Genomic DNA, 22,695 nt, shown 5'->3' on the forward strand with positions numbered 1-22,695 from the left:
GAAATAAGCGTGTGTGCCAAAAATTGAACAATTATAAAATGATATTCTTACAACACGCCTCCAACAACGCCGATCCAGGACAACACTGAACCCATCTACAGAAGAATCAACGGAAGAACATGGGCCACCAGGCATACGGCAAAAAGGACAAGCCATAACTGCAAGGAACACAATGGTTATCAAGAACTAATCCCACAAAACCAAGTTGAAACTTGACATGTGACAGTGTTGGTAGTCCCCACCCGTAACTACCCCATAAATCTCCATATCCCGGAAATATAATGGGAACAAAAAGAGAAACGGGAAAGGGAAACAGGGAACCCATGAAGGCAACTGGTAGGGAACGATGATATCGCGAACGGGGAAGCGTAGTCGACGCTAAAGAAGGACCACCGTAAGAGCAGGCAACAAGCGCGGCGGCCGGGGCAGGGGCCGCCGTAACCACGCGACAAGAACGGTGACCGCGACGGGCGGAGACGACGGCAAAGAAAGAACAGTGCGCGACGACGGTTCGCCCACACCAGAGCACTACTAGAGAAAACCTTACTAGTGGTGCTGGTTTTTTACATAGCAGTAGCGCTACTGCTAGGGCGCTACAGCTATTATTTAGCAGTAGCGCGTTTCTAAACAAGCGCTGTAGCTAAAATACTTAGTAGTAGCGCCTCTTTCTCTACCAACACTACTACTATGATCACATAGTAGTAGCGCCCTATTTTCTCCCCGCGCTACAACTAGGTAAATAGAAATTAAAAATAAAATAAGAGTCAGAGGCAATATTCATGGAAATCAAGACAAGTCCAGTGCAAATAAACTAAGTTCACAAAACCATCTCACAAGCATTAACGACAAATACCACATTTAATATAACCACACAATCTCACAAACTCATATATAGTAGTCAACAATGCATGAATAGATCATAGTTGATAAGTCTACTAGGTAGTCATACTAGCATATATATGGTTCAGCATCCACACGCATGCATGGATAGATCTCACAAGCATATGTAGTTCTAGATGATATCGATGACGACCATCATCCTCAAGCCTGGCTGGTGGGTGTTCCTGATAGTAATTAGGATTGCTTGTCCAACATGAAGATTCTTGCCGACGAGGAAGCTCTTCCACCCAACCGAGTTGAAGTGTGTGCGACCGTCCGTGTCCATGTCGTACGCACAAGTGGTGATGGAGCCCCTCGCAGTAAGGCATATTCCAGCAAAGCCTTCTTCATCAGGCTTGATACCAAAACTCTCAGATAGGCTCTTTGGCAATTTCTGAATAAGAAAAACATATCAATTAATAAGTAGCCTCACACATTCTACACTATCAAAAGACAGTACTACATTTCTACACTAAGTATAACAATAAAGCATATATATCATTGGATTCACTAAGCATATAAGATTCACTTAGCATATATATCATCGGATTCACTAAGCATATAGATCATCGGATTTACTGAGCATATAAGATTCACTAAGCATATATATCATCGGACTTTACACTAAGTATAACAATAAAGCATATCATCAAATTACTACAGTAAATGCAACATACTATGATATGCCGATCAACCATGGTACTTGTCAGGCGGGTCACGAATGGCACCCCGACGAAGTTAGCACGTGGCGGAATGATGTCCCATAGGTTGCACACCTCCTTCTCGCTCAACCTCATTCTTTGAGCAACGATGGCTTCACCAAGTGGGTCGTCATCATCCTCATCATCTTCATCATCTTCTTCTTTGTTGACATAAATTAGGGCCAACTTGGGTCTTTCTGCTCTGAAGGAGAAGCTGATCAACTCACCACCGATGATACGCATGTGGGCGATGAAACGGACCCATCCATCTCCTCCCACCTGCGTCATATTTCATCCTTTCTTGACCTCCATAGTGTAGGGGGCCCCAGGAGCCTCAAAGGTCACAGAGTCTCCGGTCAGCTTGTTGAATTCTGACCTCACATTGCATGGGATGATCTGTGTGAAAAAAGCAAAATGATATATACACGATGCATTAATGCCAATAACACTAAAAACAAAATAGTGGTAACTAGTTTCATATAATTTATTACCGCTGCATGAAGAAAACTCGATTGGTAGTAGATGCCGAACAGCGTGCCAGTTGCAAGGCTGCTGGTGCACCTTGACTTGCACCGTCGGCATGGTGGTGGTGGTGGTGGCGTCATTTCCCTAAAGCAATATGATTAGAGGATTAACGATCCAAAAATTAAATATAAAGTTTTCAATACACACATCAGGATTTGAATAATATACACATCATAGAGAATACACATGAGGTTCACATGGCAAGCAAAATAACAACTAAATTGTAGTTCAGTTCAGACAATAACCTAATAGAGATCATGTAACCCAAACAGAGCCTAATAACCCAAATAGAGCCTAATATAGAATTCACAAGTGGGTGAAAATGTAGCCAACATTTTCTACTACAAAATATAAGCACCAGACTAAGAGGTCATACAAGGGAAGAACAATCGCACACACAGACAAAAGATAGCATCAACCTGTCCTAATTAACACAGCAAAGTTAGTTTTCTCATTCAAGAAAACAAAGACATGAGACAGATCAGTTAGCATTTTTTTCGAAACGGGTGTTAGCATATATTCAAATGCGCACCATAACAACTTGACAATTTGAGCATCACCACATACAGACACTCTCTTCAACCTGAAAGAGTATCGAATCAAGCATTGATTTTTCCATGAAACCACATAACAGTGAGGGCTTCTTGGTCATATCTTTATATGCATCAAAAAAGAAGCTAGTGGATCAAATTCACACATAGGGTAGCTCATCACGAGGATACAAACATTTAGACCTTTAAGAAGAACTGGCACAATCAACATCATTCAGATGAAAGGAGGAGAATTCACGACATAACCCTAGTGTCAGGAAAGAACCCCTCTCTAAACCCTAGAACACTAGGCACCGCCGCCGCCGCCACTGCTCCAGGGACAACAACCAAGAATTGAAACCCAAGTTCAATTATATTTGCTAAACTGCTAATCAAGAATTCAAACCCAAATTTCGGTGAGCAAAAAAAAGCCTCTACTTGTCTCACCTAACCCCTCTCTCTCTACTCTCTCCCCAATCACGCAAGGAAACAAGCCTTGAACACGTCGGATCGAAGCGCGGAGTCACCGTGCAATCCCTAAATCCCTTTCCCCCACGCGAAATCCCAAAACATGGCGAGCCGCCGCGGCGAATCAATTGGAGCCTAGCTAGTGGTGGCATGCGCAGGGAGGAGGAGATCGAGGGGGACTTACGGGGCTGGAGCGTCGGAGGAGGCGAGAGGCGACCACGCGTGGTGGCAGCGCACGGCGCCGTCGACGGGGGTGAGGCGGCCAGGGAGGAACCCTAACCGCGGCGGCATTGTCGGAGGGGATCGATTGTGAGAGTGAGGGGGTGCGGGGGGCGCTCGGGCAGGTTTTCTTTTCCCCTAGTAGTAGCGCTGGGTAGAGGCCGGCACTACTGCTAGGCCCACCAGCTGTAGCGCCCGTTCGAAACAAACGCTACAGGTAAGTGGGCTACCGTTTTTGCCCTGCGACCCATGTAACAGTAGCGCGGCCCAAGCTAACAAACGTTGTTGTTATTTAATAGTAGTAGTGTGGGGTCAAAAACAGGCGGTACTGGTAAACTTCTACCTATAAGCATTTTCCTAGTAGTGGAGAGAAACAGATCTCAAAACAGATCAAAAGGTATTACAAAACATTAAAAGTATAAGGACTAAAGTGAAAAAAGGAAAAACCACAAAGGGAAACCGGAAATCACGCGTGGAGCGCCTCAGAAAAGTCTCTCAAGCGCTCCGCGCGCCGACTAATCGTTGCGGGGAGCGCTCCTCAATTATTTTTTTAGGGATAAAAGCTGCTTTATTGAAGATTAACAGTCATAGGTATACAAATAATTTTGGGGGTTCCTGTGAGCCAAAGATGGCGTCCACAGGGCAAAGAAGTAGCAGCTTTTGCGAGTACATGCACTTCAACATTACACTCGCGTTTTTCATGTATGATCTCCATGGTTTGGAACATATTCTTCTTCATCTTGATCTCGTCCATAATAACTTTGCTGGGCCCCAAGTATACCTCTCCGATATGCTTGACTGTTGCTGAACAATCGGTGCTAATCTGAACTTGTTGCAAGTTTAAGTCAAGAGCCAGAGATAGCCCCTCACAACATGCCATTGCCTCTAGGATCTCTGGATCAATAACACTTTCGCACACCAGTGCCGATGCTCCAAGGAAGAAGCCTGTATGATCCCGGCTCACAACTGCCAGGGCTCCCCTTTCACCACTGCGAGATAACGCAGCATCAACATTCATCTTTGCCCAACCCACAGCAGGAGGAGGACGCCACTTCTGCACTGAGCTAGTGCTTCTTGAAACCCCATGCTTCATCTCTTGCTTCTTTGGTACTAGAGCCAGGTCTGCGATGTACCTGTTGATAAAGCACAGAGTTGAATGAGGCGAATGGAATTGTTCTTCATGAATGGTCTTCCTTCTAGCCCACCATATGGACCATAGTGTCACAATCGCTTTCAAAAACTGACCTTCATTAGTTGTCCGCTGAAGCTCACCAAGCCACAGCCTTGCATCTCCGGTTTGAATTTTTATCATATATTCGACTAGCTCCTCATCCACCATAGCCCAAACACACTTTGACATTGGACAATCAATAAGGGCGTGCTTCCAGTTGTCCTCAGCTCCATTGCATATTTTGCACAAACTAGAATCAGAAATATGTCTATGAAATTTGACTCCCTCGGTTGGTATTGAGTTATGAGCCAACCTCCATAAGAAGTTTTTCAACTTTGCTGGAACCTTAGTCCCCCATAAGTTGCACCATTGTTGCTTTTTTGCACTGCTATCTGAATCCCCTCCAATCCCCTCAAGCCAATCCTCTCTTCTCCTCTTGGTTTCTTTAAGCATTCGGTAGCAAGACCTCACAGAGAAATGGCCACGACATTCATACTGCCATGCCTAGCAGTCATCTGTAGGGATGGTCGATAATGGTATGCCAAGTATCTCCCGGGCGTCAATAGGTTGTAAGTGTTCAAGAACTATTCCTCTGTTCCAGCACCTCTCCATGCTTTCGATGAGGTCTGCTACCAACTCAGGTGGATTAGTGGACCGAGGATGTACAGTACGCAGCATAAAATCCCTCGGGATCCAATTATCATTCCAAATGCTCGTGGTTCTCCCATCTCCTATTCTTCTAACTAGGCCTTGCTTGAGGACCTCCTTTCCCTGAACAATAGCTCGCCATATTTGAGATGGATGATTCCCGAGCTCTGCATATAAAACTTCACAGGAAGGGTAGTAAACGGCCTTCAGCAAGCGCGCACTTAGAGATTCAGTATCTTGTATCAAACGCCACACTTGTTTGGCTACCATTGCAAGATTAAAAAGATGTGTGTCACGGAAGCCCAAGCCACCCATGTACTTAGGCATAGTAAGTACATCCCAGGAGACCCATGATGCCTTTCTTTTGCCATTTTTGCTTCCCCACCAGAATTTTCGTATCATGGTGTCTATAGCTTGGCACAACCCTCGGGGAAGTAGAAAACAGGACATGGAAAAAGTTGATATTGCTTGACCAACAGATTTTATCAGGACTGCTTTACCTGCTGCTGCTAGAAACCTCTCAATCCAGCCTTGAATCTTCCCCCATAGTCTATCCTTTATATACTTGAAAGTCCCATTTGTTGATCTGCCCACCTCAGTAGGTAAGCCCAAGTATTTCTCCGAGAGTGACTCATTGGTGACCTCCAGAATGCCTTTCACTACATTCCTTATTTCCTCTCGGCATCCCTTTCCAAAGAAGATGCTAGATTTTGTGAGGTTGATTCTCTGCCCGGATGCCTCGCAGTATTGATGAATGGTGTCTCTAATAATCTGGGCACCCCCTGAATTTTCCTTAAACATGAGCAAACAATCATCAATGAATAATAGGTGGTTAACTGGGGGTGCCGTTGGGGCTATCACCACTCCCTTCACATCCTCATTGGTACTCTTTGATTCCAACAGACAAGATAAACCCTCTACTGCCAATAAGAATAAATATGGGGAGATAGGGTCTCCCTGCGTGATCCCTTTAGACGGTTTGAACTCCTCTGTTATATCCCCGTTTACTAGCACTGAGAATGAGACTGTAGATACACATGCCATGATTTTCATCACCCACGAATGCTTGAAACCCAGCTTCTCCAGCACTGCTTGCAAATACTCCCACTCCACGCGATCATAAGCCTTAATCATGTCCAGTTTTAACGCACAGTGCGAATTCTTCTTACTCCTAGATTGTTTCATGAAGTGCAAACACTCATAAGTTGCTATGATATTGTCAGTAATAAGTCACCCAGGAACAAATGTTGACTGCTCATGTGAAATAATCTCTGGTAAGATCCTTTTCAACCGGTTGGCGTGAACTTTTGAAATAATTTTAAAGATCACATTGCACAAACTGATCGGTCGAAACTGAGATAAGGTGGTTGGATTCAATACCTTAGGGATCATGACAATGAAAGTCCTATTAACCACCTCCGGAGACTCTTCCCCATTAAGCACCCATAGCACTACTGTCGGGGATATACCCCGCGGTGTAAACCGGCCAGAAGTTAACCCGGCCAGGACTTGGTGGTTTATCTGAAGACCCCGCTGACACTTGGCGAGTCACCGGCGACCCGCCCTAACCTGGCGGTTTACAAGCAACCCACCTGGTCATTATGACTCACTGGTAATCCGGCGTGCGGGACAGACAGATGACAAGGCCCAAGACCCAGAAGGCCGGTTCACGTCTAATGGTGGGCCGGTTTAAGAGGAAGGCAGGAGGAATATTATCTTACAAGGATTTAAGACCTGGACTTGTATCCAGTTTGTATTGGAGATAGACTAGTCCTAATCCTAATAGGACTCTACATATAACCCGCCCCTCCAACATATATAAGGAGGGGCAGGGCTCCCCAAAGGGGGAGAAGATTGACAAGTTCCACAAGTTGGACAAGTTAGGTTTAGACAATAGCTCTCGAGATAGAGCACTCTTGTAACCATGATCATCATCATCAATATCAATGAAGCAGGATGTAGGCTTTTACCTCCACCGTGAGGGGCCGAACCTGGGTAAAACATCGTGTCTCTCGTCCCGCTCAACCCCTTTCAATCTACCACATAGATGTGTTGGCCTCGCAACTAAGTCCTGACACTAAGGACATCTGCCGTGATAATTCCACGACAGTTGGCGCCCACCGTGGGGCCTGCGCACGGTGGTGTTGAGTTCTTGGAGGGATCTCTCCAGGGATCGAGAAGTTTGCAATTTTCCGGATGAGCTGGTTTGAAAGGGTGTGCATCAACTTCAGTTCATCAAACCAGATTTTAGATCTGTGAGATTTAAGATTCAAGAAAATTAGGGCTACAACTTGTCCATCGCTGTCGTCGGGCAAACTGCTGATTTATGAGGCCAACATGAATCTAATCCTCGCGTCATTGTGCAATCGGAGGGATGTGATTAAATTTCCTCGGCGATTGTTGTGCGTGGCATCTAGCGATCCATCAAGTCGTCAATTCACCAATGATCCGAAGCCAGATCGATGTTGGAAATACCGTGTGCAAGAGACCGAAACCGACAGGAGTTGTGTACGCGTACCAATCACTGAGTTTGCGGCTCCAATATCCCATATATTTTTCTACTATCAATACATTGACCAAGTCCAGGCAAAGGACAAGCTAGATCAACCGAGTTCGGAATAAAATAAGAAAGGAAAGGATACGCCAGGAGATAGATCCGCCGCTGGAGCAGCCTGTCCAGCACAGTCAAAACCAAAATAGCAACAAGCATTGTTTCCTATCTAAAACAGGAGGCACGTGATGCCAGAGACAGCTGGGGAAAATTACTATTACTAGTAGTATTAATCCGGTCAGATTTGAGCCCAAGTTCAAAAGGCAAAGTCAAAGATGTGTGCGAAAACCGAAGTCAAGTCATCAGCTACTACTCCATTATCCATTGGTACGTGTGAAGGCACTAGTACTTGCGCTAGTACAGAGTGCTAGTCCAGCCTTTTGCTTTTTAGAGCAAGTATAATAGCGCCTAGTCAGCTGGCTACAAGCCGTTCCACCTCAGATAAAGTCTAGCTGGAGGGAAGAGAATACAGGAGAGAGAAGGAAGCGGGCGTTCCGTGAGTCACCGGCTGCAGCGCAAGGCTCGAGACAAAGAAACTGCATGCAAGGGCTTAAAGCTAGCGCAGCTTCCTCCTCTCCAATCAATTGCATTTTTCTCTCTGCCATGCATGTAGACATTAATTATTATAGCTAATGCCTATAGCCAGCTTTATTATACGAGAGTTCTTTCTTGGTGGCTACAAGTGACCTGGCATTCGTATAGAGCTCGTTGCCGGCTCTTCTATTAACCATGCTCTTACCAACATGTGCTACGTTCAGCAAGATCTATCATCGGTTGCGAAAGTTGCTCAGGCTGATTAAAGAAAGGAAAAAAAAAGGAGCAGCTGCCTTGTCCATCATTGGAAAGAAAGAGGAAGAGAAAGACAGAATAACAGCCATGCATGGCACATCTACACTGATATTTGGTCCGATTAAATTCTAGCCTGCGTACGAATCATTTATCGTCCGGATAAATCAGGTGATATTCATCCGAGTCTACTTTTAACATATATTGTTTTTTTATCAAAAAACAATCTATTTTTGCTGCAATGTTTTTATGCAGGATAATTATTTATGACAAATGTATTGTTATACCGCGGACATGGAGCGTGTGTCGGCATAGTTTTGCAGTGGCGTTCTTCCGGGCCATGTTGCTCGACGGATACACATGCAAATCGCCGCCCCCGCTGTTCGGTTTACATCCGTCCACGCATGCGGCCGACTCATTGTCCGTGCCGGTTTACAAACATCACGGCCGACTCACCCGTCCGCATCGGTTTACCACACTGCGGCCGGTTCACCCGTGATTAATTTTAGCTTCATACAGTTATCATCAACTTCATGGCGGGTTATTTTCGGCCTAAACACATCAGGTGACACCCATATGAAATATATTTGATTAGCACATATTATTTTTATCAAAGAGCAGTTTATCTTTGCCTTGGTCTGCAATATTGTTTATGCAGGGCAATTGTTCATTACAAATGAGGCGTTATGTTATGGGCACGGAGCACGCGCTAGCAATGTTCTGCACTGGTGTTTCGTCCGTGTCCTACCACCCGGTGAATGAACGTGAGAAGGTCGCCGTCCCCGTGGCCCGGTTTACATCAGCTTGCCGGGACCGCGCCCGCGATTAACTCGCCCGTCCGAGCCGGTTTACGACACCGGTGCCGATCTTCCCCCTCCGCACCAGTTTACAATGCCGCGGCCGACTCATCTGTCCGAGCTGCCTCTGATGTTGCGGTCGTCCTTGTCGTCCGTCTCTCGCGGCCTGGTCTACACCAACATACCGGACCGCACCTGTCTGCATGAGTTGTTTATTGAGTATGAGCAAGTCACAGCTTGGGTAGCCCGGTTTTTCTTTCAACAAAATGGAGATAAATCATCATATACTATCAACCGCCGTCTGCACTGGGTGGTTCAATGGGCAGGCGCATAAATCGCCGCCACTACAGTTTGGTTAACTTCAAATCACCAGTTGGAAGGAACCATTGGCCGAGTTGCTGATACAGCTCATATGGGATCATTTACAACCCACCGCAGTCACCTCAACCTTCTATGGATTCGGATCGTGCTATCAACGCCAATGATATACAAGTTATGCCGGTTTATATCACAGTCAAATGTGGAGAATCTCAAGCTAACTCCTCGAGTCACCTTGAGACTTGGGGGCTACAATGATATGACTTAGCAAACGTTGCCGGTTTTCAGTGAAGTCAAGAACCCCAATACGTTGGAGGGAAAGATAACCCGGTCCCGGATTCACATCGTGCTGTCAGAAGATTTCCGGATTAGAAAGTATATGACAGTTACAAAATCCCGGCTCAATGAAGAAGATCCGGGTCATCAGAAAGGATTCCGGTTTAAAATCCGGCTCAAGGGAAGTCAGTCTCACTGAAGCTCTCAAATATCCGGCTTACAATCCGGTTCAAGAGAAATTTATTCTCCCACAAAGCTCTGAAGCGCTCAAATCCGGTTTAAGAATTTCCGGTTCAAAAAGGAATTAACTTCTCGGAAGTTCGAGTTTAAAGGCCGTCAGAAAATTTCCGGCTAAAAATGAAGATTCCGGTTTAAAATCCGGTTCAAGGGAAAGATGTCTCCCACAAAGCTTTGAAGGTCTCCATATCCGGTTCAAGAAGAATTTATCTCTTGCAAAAAATTAAAAATTGCCAAAGAGGACCTGCTGCCATGATGCGCGGTTCAAACATGGGTATCCCGCCTTACTGGCCTGACATATTATTGATCACATGGGGGCTTCTGCTTCATAAAGCGAGGTCTCTGTTCTTTTACATCATGGGTGGTTACACAGAGTTGTTCTAAAGCGGCCTCCGGTTTACCCCTTGAGTTAGCTTTACAAAAGCATCATATCACTTGGAGGATTGGTCGTGTCCGAACCAATACCATACCTCTTGATAGGCGAAGAGCCACCAGATCACTTGGGGACTTGGTCACGTCTGAACCAGTCATGCCTCTTGGTCGGCCTAAGGCCACGGAATCACTTGGGGGCTTGGTCGAACCCGAACCATGACCATGCCACTTGATCGGCATAAATGCCACGGTTTCATTTGGGGACCTGGCTGACTAGAACCATAGTTACACCTAACGGGAGCTTGGTCGTGTTCGACCATGGTAACACCATCTGATCAGCTCAAATATACCTTTTTTTGCAACGTTTTGTCATTGCACTTGATTTACACTTTTCTTTGAAGAGGGGTTTTTGCTTTTTATTGCGTTTTTTAAACCGACAAAGTTTTTTAACCAATCAATTGACGGAACACAGTTCACCTCAATCCGGAGACTATTTGCCCGGTTTGATCCTTGTTGTTAACATCCTCTTATGGAGTAACACGGTGTTTATCACAACCCGGTATGGTTTTATCATAAACCGGTACAATATGGAAGGAGTTATCAGTACTCAAGATTGGGGTTATCACCTTTCCTACAAAAAGTTGGTAAAACCAACAATGTGATTCAATGTCATAGGTATGATATATTTCATATTTGATTATTCTTAAGTGCAGCCTTGGTTATAAACCCGGGTTATATGTCGGGCATTATGACCCGTCCGGCGGTAAACCGCCAGGACACTTTAAACTTGTTGTATGCAGGAACAGGTTTGTTAAACCGGCCTAGCTTTGGACTATAAGTCGCCAGTATATATATATTTGGATTGCGCCATTGGAATTATGCGCTTATAAATCATTGGGTTATATTATTCAAATAGCCAAACTTGGCTGAATTTTCATTATGATATTGAATGAATAGAGGTTTTCACCGGATTATATTATCTTGAATAGCCAACATGGCTGGATTTTTATGGTTATTAATAACCGGTATTATCAAGTTTTCAAAGTCGCTTTAATGGCTATTATTTTATCAAAGGATATGATTTATTCTGCAATGGAAGGAATAGTCCCGAGTCGTTGCAGGCTTACAACCCGGCACTTGGGGGCTACATTATTCAAATTGAGATTACATGCAAGTCTCATGTCGCAGCAAGCATGCACCATGACACTTGGGGGCTAATGCAAAGTCATTTTTACTAGTTTTATTGAAGACTCGACTCATCATATTATAATGAGCCGGCCCTTGGGGGCTACCAATTGCTCCTATCAACAATTCAAGGTACACAAGTTTTCGTCCATAATATTGAAGAATCCATTGCTCAGTTGGTAAAGCACAAAGCTATTAACCTTGTGGACATGGGTTCAAGCCCTATGATGGAAGCTACATTATAATATGTTATTTTCATTAAAGTATATATATCAAGTCCCGGTTCAGTATTATCTTACTAAGCCGGCCCTTGGGGGCCACATGTTGCTGTTCAAAGTTTACAAGATTATACTTACAAAGTCCCTGCTCATTATTGCATAATGACCCGGCCCTTGGGGGCTACACTGGTTGAAGTTTTTATGAGCATCAAGTAATTACAAGTCCCAGGTTGCTGCAAGCATGACAACCCGGCACTTGGGGGCTACATATATGGAGTATTCAGTTTTGAGATGAACAAACCGGATTTCTTCAAGGTTGAAACACTTATTGGAGCAAGTCTTAAGTTATCACTATGTTCTCCTCTTAAGACTTGGGGGCTATAGGTATTATGCATATAAAGGAGGAATATCTTCATTTTATCAGTTTTGAGCAAATCAGGAAGATCAATTACATAACCCGGTGTTGACAACAATTATGACCCGGTGCCATCAATATTTATAAACCGGCCATTTTGGTAATATTAAACCGGCAAGTTTTACATCTTCAAACCGGCTGAATATCAGATAAGTATTTTCAGACCCATATTTCTTAAACCGGCGGAGCTGAGTCAAAGGAGTTATTCTTCACAATATTTCTCGGTGACAAGCCAATGTCGGCAAATTGATTATGAAGCTGGTCTATTGACCCGGATTTCCCAGAAGGAGGAAATAACAAGGACTTAAGGATGATCAGGTACCGGTTTACAAAAATTCTTAACCTGGAGCATAACCTGTCAAATTTGTTCTTGTGTTTATTTTGCAGCATAAGTTTACCATGAATAAATCCAAGCTAAACTTGGGGGCTAATGTCGGGGATATACCCCGCGGTGTAAACCGGCCAGAAGTTAACCCGGCCAGGACTTGGCGGTTTATCTGAAGACCCCGCTGACACTTGGCGAGTCACCGGCGACCCGCCCTGACCTGGCGGTTTACAAGCAACCCACCTGGTCATTATGACTCACTGGTAATCCGACGTGCAGGACAGACAGATGAGAAGGCCCAAGACCCAGAAGGCCGGTTCACGTCTAATGGTGGGCCGGTTTAAGAGGAAGGCAGGAGGAATATTATCTTACAAGGATTTAAGACCTGGACTTGTATCCGGTTTGTATTGAAGATAGACTAGTCCTAATCCTAATAGGACTCTACATATAACCCGCCCCTCCAACATATATAAGGAGGGGCAGGCTCCCCAAAGGGGGAGAAGATTGACAAGTTCCACAAATTGGACAAGTTAGGTTTAGACAATAGCTCTCGAGATCGAGCACTCTTGTAACCATGATCATCATCATCAATATCAATGAAGCAGGATGTAGGCTTTTACCTCCACTGTGAGGGGCCGAACCTGGGTAAAACATCGTGTCTCTTGTCCCGCTCAACCCCTTTCAAGCTACCACATAGATGCGTTGGCCTCGCGACTAAGTCCTGACACTAAGGACATCTGCCGTGATAATTCCACGACAACTACCTTGGTAACTTCTTCCCCACAAACGCCCCCAATTCTTTTGAAAGAAATGTGCTGGAAAGCCATCCGAGCCCGGAGCCTTAGTCGGAAACATTTGAAAGAGGGCCTCCTTGACTTCTGAATCTTTGAATGGAGCACATAGCATGTCATTCATACCATCATCAACCTTTCTAGGTATGTGGGACAACACTTCCTCCATTCCTATAGTACCTTCAGATGTATATAAGTTTTTATAATACTCTCTGGCCATACCACGAATCTCCTCCTCATCGTTGCATACAGTACCATTCTCCCGCCGAAGCTGAGAGATGCGGTTCCTTCTCTTCCGCATAGAAGCTTTTAGGTGAAAAAATTTAGTGTTGCTATCCCCCTCCGCTAGCCACTGAATTCTTGACCGTTGCATCCACATTATTTCTTCACGAAAATTGAGCTCCATGATTCTATCCTGAACTTTGATCTCCTCATAGGATGGCCCAAATCTAGCACTGTCCGATCTCAAATCAGTCAGCCGCCTTTTCAGCTGTCGTAGCTCAGCCCTCACATGACCAAAGGTTTTAGAGCCCCAACTCGACAGTGAGCCTGCCAAACGCTCCATTTTGGTCTTCAGGTCATGTAGCGTCTCGCCCTGCTCAGCTGCCCAAAACCGGTCAACCATAGGGAAAAAATCATCATGCGTCTCCCACATCTTCTCATAACGAAAAGGCTTCTTTATTGCAATACGATTGTTTACAGCATCTAACTCATTACATAAGACGATCGGGCAATGATCCGATTTTGCTGCTTGTAAGTGACGTAGAGTGGCAAACAGGAACATGGAGCTCCACTCCGTTGAGGCCAGCGCCCTATCCAGTCGAACACGACAGTACTACCCTCCTCTTACTTTCTTTTCAAACGTCCAATCAAGACCTATGTAGCCGATGTCAGCTAGGCCACACACATCAACAGCCTCTCGAAAACCTGCCATTTGGGCTTCATCCCTCTCATTGGGACCAATCTGCTCTTCTCTTCTAAGAATCTCATTAAAGTCCCCAATACACAACCATGGAAGAGTGGATTCACCTCGAAGCCGGGTCATGGTGTTCCAAGTGTTCTGCCTAAGTGATCGATTTGCCTCACCATAGTAGCAAGTCAATCTCCAGTCCTCCTTCCCCGGTTCAGCCACCCATGCATCAATGTGGTACCGGGAGAAGTTCTTAACTCTGAAATTCAAACCATGTCTCCAAAACACAGCCAACCCTCCGCTTCTTCCACTTCTGGCTACCGCAAAACCACCCTCAAAGCCCAACATAGACGTCAAACCTTCCACACGCTGTTTTGACAATTGCGTTTCCACAATGCAAACCACCGACGGTGCACACTCCTGAATGAGCTCCCGGAGCTCACGGACTGTCGCGGGGTCGCCAATCCCGCGGCAGTTCCAGCACAAGGTTTTCATTGGGCTTGGCGGCCATCCATCTGGGATGTCGCCTCATTCATTGGGTCCTCTACATCTTCGTCTTCTCCTTTCCCCTGGCGCCTTCTCTTGACAATTGGGTTCTTACCCGGTGTACAAGTAGCAGCAACATGTGTTGAAGGAGCAGTCTCGATCTGCAATACTTTCCCTGCCACGGTACCCGGCTGTATAGGCACACTAGGATGTTCATGAACATTGATTGTCCCATCTTGGCTTACCAACCTTTTCCTTGCTCCCATCGGCACCACCTCACCGCTTAACCTAACATCTGGACCCATTCGTCTCGTTTGTCACGGCCCTTAATTAGTGGTTTCGTCGTTTTGAGATCTATGTAGAAGGGCCGAGGCCCAGGAGCTCCCCTCGTATGGGCCTCCTCTGTCTAATCTGGACCCATTCGTCTCGTTTGTCACGGAGCCTTCCGCTGAGCAGTCCTTTGCTTCGGGTCGTCTACCACCTCCAGTCGAGGTCGTGCCCCATCCCCAGCTCCCAAGTCGCAGCTCTTCCGGCCATGGCGGCGGCGGCGCAGAGGCTCCTCGCGGCGAGCACGAAGATCGTCGGGGTCGGGCGGAACTACGTCGCCCACGCCAAGGAGCTCGGCAACCCCGTCCCCAAGGTCCACGCCCCCCTTCCTGACCGACCCCCCTCCGATCCCGAGGCGCCCTTCCTCTTCTTCTTCTTCTTCTTCTTCTTCCCGCGCGGTCTCTGATGCGGCGTGCGCGTCGCGGCTCTCGTTGCAGGAGCCGGTGCTGTTCCTCAAGCCGACCTCCTCGTTCCTCCACGCGGGCGTGGCCACCGCCGCCGTCGAGGTGCCCGAGCCGCTCGAGTCGCTGCACCACGAGGTCGAGCTCGCCGTCGTCATCTCACGGCGCGCGCGCGACGTGCCCGAGGCCTCCGCCATGGACTTCGTCGGAGGTAACCAGGGTCTGCAGTTAGGGGGTGCCCCGCCTCTGCCTCCCCCTACGCGATTACCTGCCATTCTTAACAACCGTGTTTCACTCGACAATTGATCTGAGGAAATTATCAGACAGGGCAGTAGGTCAGGGACAATTCACTCTGATGCTGATCAGATGTCCGTTCTGCATTCCCTTGTTGGTCGACAGAATTCACCCTGATGCTGTAATTGCAGAATTTGGTGGCAATTGATATCATTTTGTTTGATTGAAAATTAATTAGGATATTCCCCATGCTGCAAATGTATGTTGGAGCTTCAGTTCGACAATAGCATCAGTTTGGTAAATTAAGTAAGCAGAGTGAGGCAATGACTTAGGAATTCCAGATAATTACTCCGTACTAATTCTTCGTATTCGATAAGCTCGGTTGGAAATGCAAATGTGGAGTTTGGAATAGGAAATCTGTTTTGCTTGGTCAACATGCTTATGCAATGCCTATTTTGCCGATTGCCATGGTCAGGCAGATGACAATAACTTATTAGCACATTAATTTCCTGATCTAATCGCATTTTCATGTCCTGGATGTATTCTCTTTCTGAAATACAAATACTCAAATACTCATGGATAGTCTTGTTTGGTGTAGTCCTGAGTGAGTTTCTCCTCTTTCCATCTGAAAAATGAGCAGGTTGGGGTCACTCTATCCATGTGTTTCTTGTCAATGTAGAGAGCATGAAATGTTTGAGGCGATAAATTTAGGTTTTTCACTAGTGATATGATAAATTTGACATAATTGCTTCCATATCCATTTTTCAGGTTATGCTCTTGCTTTGGACATGACAGCAAGGGACCTTCAGTCTGTAGCTAAGGTGTGCACTAACACTTGTAGTTTCCTTTGGTGTTATTCTAGCTGCTGTTTATTGTTGGTTCGTGCCATCTGCTATTTCCTGGTGGCAGTTGAAACTCAAAAGATAGAAAGAGCATTCAAACTCGAACTTATGAAAGAAATTCAGCAAAAAAATAAAGTTGCACGCTGTTGTCTTAGGAATTTCTTCTTTTGACTGATCAGCTCAGCTTTGTGCAAGTAAAACCAGCAAAAAAACTTGGCATTGTAGTCTCAGAAGTTGCATCTTGTGTACCAATTCATAGAGCACAATCCATATTTTATGTTGGCGCTAGTTGTTTGTGTTACATCTTTCTATCTTCTTCCACCTAGCAAATCTGACATAATGGTTTGGGTATATTTTTTGCTAACCTGTAGTAAATAATTGACCAACATGACCTTGTAATTAACCCACAGTCCCCTTCATCGCATAAAGAGTAACGAAAGAAAGAAGGACAAACAATATAACCCATTGTCTGTTAGTGTAAGATATTTTCTATGTCAAATGTTTTGGCATTGCTTAATCAATGAACTCTTAGTCTGCAGGTCTTCCTTGGACTTTGGCTAAAGCACAGGATACCTTTACTCCAATTAGTGCAGTGGTAAGCCAATGTTTCTCTTCCTCCAAAGACTGGTGTACTAGTCAGCTTGTGAGCTGTTACTTTTTCGTCCCATTTGTAAATATTTGTGTATGAGAAACACAAATAAACATCTTATTAAAGTTAGAATGAAACTAAGGGAGCTCAAAAACGGTTTGAGATCAACTGTGGAAATTATAGTTCATTTTTCTTCATACTAGCTTAAGTCACGCAGTTTGTAAGAAACAGAAGAAGTTGCACTAGCCTACTCTCTGCCACTTTTCCTGTGATCACTCCAAACCGATTTTGAACACTAAGTGAAAGCCTATGGAAGATGTACTGATCTTGTTTCTGATCATTCAGAAGACATAAATAAATCAGGATTACTAGGGAATAAGTAAATAACACGAAAAGGGCTAGAATCTTGTTGTTGTGACTTCAGACGACATAGGGATTCCATTATTATGACAATATATGCTCTCACTTTTGTATTTTTTGTCAATGATGATTTGTGCATTTAATAGGTCCCAAAATCAGCTGTCCCTAATCCTGATGATCTAGAACTCTGGCTAAAGGTAATTATACAAATACACAATGAATATACTTATTGCGAGATAAAGTAATTGAAACTTAGACATCCTCTTAATGAGAATTGGGCAACCATATTCAGGTGGACGATGAACTTAGGCAGAAAGGGCCTACAAGTGATATGATATTCAAGGTTCCTTTTCTAATCAGTTATATCAGTTCGATCATGACGTTGATGGAGGGTGATGTGATATTAACCGGTAATGACATATCCTTTCTATACAACTGTTTTAGTGCATCGGAGGATATGTGTTGTGGGTTATTGATGGGGGTCCTCTGCATGCAGGAACTCCTGAGGGTGTAGGCCCTGTCCGAATAGGGCAGAAGATCAAAGCTGGTATAACTGGTCTCATCGAGGCCGAGTTTGATGTTCAGAGGCGCAGTCGGACATTTTCTCCCTGATGTAGCAAGCAAGAAACTGTGGTCTGGTATGAATACCTACTTGGAGCTTTCTCCTTTATTACTCCCTCCGTTCCCAAATATAAGTCTTTTTAGAGATTCCAACAAGGGACTACATACGGAGCAAAATGAATGAATCTACACTCTAAAATATGTCTATATACTTCCGTATATTGTAGTCCATTTGAAATCTCTGAAAAGACTTATACTACTATTTAGGAACGGAGGGAGTACTTGGCACTGCATGGACACTGTATATTGCTATAATCTGTTCATCAGAGAATAACAATGAACAATCTGCACTTTCCGCAGAATGTATCGTTGGATTTGATCTGCCTGTCGACTTGTGTTGTCCGCAAGTGAAACAAGAGCCCAGTCCTCACGATTGTCCGCAAGTGCAATTCCGCGCACAATTGTGGAGTCTCCTATTATGTGTACTATTCTTGTAAGCTGGAAATATTTATGGTCTGATGCCCTAGCACACTATTACTTCCACAAATAAAGCTGTAATATCCCTCTTTTCTGCAACATGTGGCTGAAAAACACATCAGTTTATGTTGAATAAATCATCGTTTTCCCCCAGCTACGATGAAACTGTACCACTGGTGAAGAAAGTTGTGAATTCTTTACTCTTAATCAAAGAACATATCTACAGGCGTACAACCACGGCTCATGTTATCCACGTGAGATTTTCAGTGCTTGAACGAACAGGCTTTGAAGTTGTACAAGTTGCATACAAGTAGTAGCAGAGCTACATCAAAATGACTGGGCGGGCCAGCTTGAAGAAAGCCCAACGTTTTTTACCTCCACGGCCCATTTCTGCCTAAAGGCCCATTGGTTTGCAGCAAAACTGGGCGGGCCACAGCCCAGTTTTGCTTGCACTAAGCTCCGCCAGTGCATACAAGTACCTCATTTCAGTGCATGAACCAACAGGCTTTGAAGTTGTACAACTATCTCACGGCCGCATACTCAAATACAGGTATTTTTATTAATTTTGTACATCAACGAGTGACCTCACAATTTTGATAATTTATGTGTGGGGTCTGTGCTGAACTTCTTGATGTATTCATAGATGTGTTCGCTGATCTCCTGTGCTCTCTCCTGCTGGATGAAGTGTCCGGCATCTTTGATCACCACCACCTCGTCGAGCATGGGCACGTCTCTCTTGAGCCCACCCTTGTGTATGTAGCCTTTGACTCCTGGGTGATGGTATGCCAGGTCACCGTCCCCGACGATGAACTTGGTCGGCACTTGCACTTTCGCTCCGGTCCATGGCGCCATCAGCTCCCAGTTCCTGTGCATATGCATCTTCAGAGGTCACAATTTCCTGATGCATGTAAGGTGCATTGTGGATAGATGATGCAATCCTCTATGTATTGCGAATGTATGACCGTGACTTGTGAGCATGGCCAGTGCCACCGATATATCTAGAATTTGTAATCTACTAGTAGTATACATAGTCTACACAGCACATCATTCTGGGGAGGGTTTATGAATCATGGCAGATTGTTCCTGGCCTTGACTAAAAGTGAGATCATTATTATGGTATATCGCCAATTGCATTCCATGGAGGTTTTGAGTGCTTATGCTTGGTACAGGAGTAAATGATGAGGAGAATGATAATAATCATAAAGATATACTGGCACTCGAACATGGTATCTACTTAAAAGGCAAACATAAACGAATTGGTATATGCTCTTAGTCATGTAATCCTATTCCAGATCTTGGAACACACAAAAAGTTTTTGCCATTAGTTTCATTTTATCAGTACATTACAATCTGATGTTATATGCTGCATCTATCTAGTAGACTATCATTGACTTGCGGAAACACAATCCATCTAGAAATAGATGGTTTAGAAGTTCACTATGCACAGTACTGTGTAGGATAATGTAATGTGTATGAATTGTGCAGGTGATCATCTGATTTCTTGCTAAAACGAGAAGACTTACAGGTCTAGACAGCGGTAGTAATTAAGGCCACCAGCAAAGCCAGTCTTTGCATATACACTTGCTAGGTAACTGACATCCTCCTCGGAGAGCCAAGAAGGCAGTGTTATTTGCTTGTTGCTTGACTGCATTTTTTGGAGGGACATAGCAGAAGAACCTGTGGTTTGAACAGTTATCGCCATTTTGAAGAACCTCTTCAAGTCAAGACTAGCGAATTGTGCCTCATATCCAGGTTCCTGTCAACCAATGCGATAACTTATATAAAGGCAGGTCCTAGAAATCTGTTGCCTGAAACTTGGATTGTAAAGTGTGGACTTGAAAAGAGGCAAGTTAAAATGACGGCGCAGAAATGCAACTAGTCTACATTGAGGTTCGAATTATCAATAAATTCCTCACCTGTTGTCATTGTATATACAATATGTTGGGTGCTCCATGCCAATACATTTATGTTAGTAACTCCTTAATTGCAAGTGATAAACTGCAATTTGCGCAAAAACAGAGAAGCCATCTCAAGGCAGGAAACTGCTATATATAGCAGGTAAGGAAGGACAATTTTGTAGGCACAAACTAAACTAGACCCCTGGAAGATCAATTGACATGAAAAATTAACACAACGGCCAGTACTAAGCTAGACTTCAATATCGTCTGTTTTCTCCTCTTTGAACAAGCAACCATATGCCCAATCAGCCATTTCTTATCTGAATTTGTGAAATTACGGTGAGCCAATGCCCTCCCACACCCGAAATGGATAACAAAAGTGATAGACTTTGTGGATCGGTTCGGCTAGGATTCCGGCAACAGTGATAGGTATTACCTTTCCTTGTGGCTCGAGGAGCTCCGGTTGCCGGCTATGGCGCCGGTGCCGGCGTGATGGCAGAGAGTGGTGGTGGCGGTGCTTCCCATCAGCACTGCACTAACCCTAGATCGGTAGGGGATTAGGTGGGGTGTACAGCGCTGCGACGAACCTCGTGATGCGAGCCGCCGGCCCCCACCTCTTTTTATAGTGCAGGTGACAGGGGCCCGTCACCCATAGTGGGTTGAGCGCCTCCGATCAGGGCGCGGATCTAAGGGCCCGGTGGGCCGTTGGGCCCACACGGTGGAGATCATCCTAACAAAAAGAACCATACTACATAGCAACTATAGAAATCTCAAATCACCATGCCCCGATTTAGGCATTTGCAGCAGGTTTCCTAGCTCTTGTCCCCGGATTGCTCATAAGACAGCGGCCGAACATTGGACAGGAAGCAATCCCGCACCTGGAATTTGCAGACGTAGTAGTCGTCCCCGTAGGCGCGGCGGAAGTAGTCGAGGGGCTTTGCGGAGGGGTGGCGGGGCATGAAGGCGACGCTGAGGTTGACGAGCGCGCGCACCCGGTCCGGCCGCAGCAGGCAGAGGTTCCACGACACGATGGCGCCCCAGTCGTGCCCCACCACGAACACCTTCACCGCCGGCACGCCAGTCAGTCAGTCAATCAGCCGCCGCAGGCCGATCTAGCGGCTCGGGGGCCTGGCGGGGGGGGGGGGGGGGGGGGGGGGGGTAGGTTACCTGGCGGAGACGGAGGGCGTCGAGGAGCGCGACGAGGTCCCCGACGACGTGGAAGGCGGTGTAGGAGGCGGGGTCGGGCGGCGCGGAGGTTCCCCCGTAGCCGCGGAGGTCGGGGGCGACGCAGCGGTAGCCCCGGGCCGCCAGGTGCCCCATCTGGTGGCGCCACGAGTACCAGAGCTCCGGGAAGCCGTGCACGAAGAGCACCGCGGGCGCCGCGGCGGAGGCCGGGCCGGCCTCCGCGACGTGCATCGTGATGCCGTTCGCCTCCACCTGCCGGTGCCTGATCTCCGGCGCCGCCGCCGCCGCCGCCATGGTCGGACGAACCGGCTGGACTCTGTCGCTTCGAATCGACGGTTGTGTCGTGCAGTGCCGCTTTGGGATGCTGAGCTGAGCTCGGGTGAGACTGTGCCGGGTGGGGAAATGGGACTTGGGCGTTGCTGCCTTTTGACTCAGACGTGTCGACGAGTCTTCACGGTATAGCTTTAAGAAAATAATAATAATGGCAATGACAAATGTTTTAATAGCAATTTAAGTATTTTTAGAAGAACAACGCGCTTTATTTCATGTGCTCAAGTTTAGGGGATACAAAGATGATCCGGAGGATCGATGAGCCATACATGTCGGCCAATATCTAGGATAGTGGCCATTCTAGCTAATCTATGTGCATCATCATTGCTTGCGCGTTGTTCGTGGACGAGCTCATAACTCTGAAACTTCTGCTTTTTCTCATTGATCTCCTCCTAAGATCATGCAATACTCACCCAGATAGCCCGGGTTCTTAAGGTCGTTTATGACTCTTAGACAGTCTGATGCAATTCGCATTGTATGAACGACCAAGTCCTCAGCTAGTGCGAGGGCCTCCCTGCATGTATGCCTCCAATGTTGTTGGTTCCATTATTCCATGAAAAACTTCCACCGATGCTCCGATGAAAAGACCAGTCTCACTCTGGCATACAACTCCAACCGCACCTGTATTTGATGATTTTGCTACAGCCCCGTCAACATTCAGTTTGACAATTTTAGTTGTTGCA

General features: G+C 45.8%; 3 protein-coding genes across 4 annotated transcripts; 1 reads left to right on the forward strand and 2 right to left on the reverse strand.

The window, feature by feature from the left end:
• Positions 1-1,012: 1,012 nt before the first annotated feature.
• On the reverse strand, positions 1,013-1,868 carry LOC147976813 (uncharacterized). Its single transcript, XM_087519856.1, has 2 exons — positions 1,557-1,868; positions 1,013-1,273 (listed from the first exon to the last, which is right to left on the reverse strand). Exons 1-2 carry the CDS (start codon positions 1,866-1,868, stop codon positions 1,013-1,015), a joined length of 573 nt encoding a protein of 190 aa, XP_087375982.1.
• Positions 1,869-15,172: 13,304 nt separating this feature from the next.
• Positions 15,173-18,756, forward strand: LOC125554335 (oxaloacetate tautomerase FAHD2, mitochondrial). 2 transcript variants are annotated; one of them, XM_087519070.1, is made up of 8 exons: positions 15,173-15,448; positions 15,573-15,747; positions 16,539-16,591; positions 17,145-17,207; positions 17,708-17,758; positions 17,854-17,971; positions 18,058-18,199; positions 18,390-18,756. In XM_087519070.1, the coding sequence occupies exons 1-7, from the start codon at positions 15,200-15,202 to the stop codon at positions 18,171-18,173; spliced, it is 825 nt and encodes a 274-aa protein (XP_087375196.1). In that variant the 5' UTR covers positions 15,173-15,199; the 3' UTR covers positions 18,174-18,199; positions 18,390-18,756. The 2 variants fall into 2 exon arrangements, with proteins under 2 accessions (XP_087375196.1, XP_087375195.1); XM_087519069.1 differs by having other exon boundaries at positions 18,483-18,756.
• A 309-nt stretch (positions 18,757-19,065) lies between these two features.
• On the reverse strand, positions 19,066-22,094 carry LOC125554915 (epoxide hydrolase 1). The gene is made up of 4 exons (XM_048718288.2): positions 21,665-22,094; positions 21,376-21,558; positions 20,123-20,355; positions 19,066-19,464 (listed from the first exon to the last, which is right to left on the reverse strand). The coding sequence occupies exons 1-4, from the start codon at positions 21,974-21,976 to the stop codon at positions 19,185-19,187; spliced, it is 1,008 nt and encodes a 335-aa protein (XP_048574245.2). The 5' UTR covers positions 21,977-22,094; the 3' UTR covers positions 19,066-19,184.
• Between the last annotated feature and the right edge of the window lie 601 nt (positions 22,095-22,695).

The sequence above is a fragment of the Triticum urartu genome, chromosome 4A (genome assembly GCF_056163025.1).
Source record: "Triticum urartu cultivar PI428250 chromosome 4A, HENAU_Tu73, whole genome shotgun sequence".
In the NCBI taxonomy this organism is placed as follows: Eukaryota; Viridiplantae; Streptophyta; class Magnoliopsida; order Poales; family Poaceae; genus Triticum; species Triticum urartu.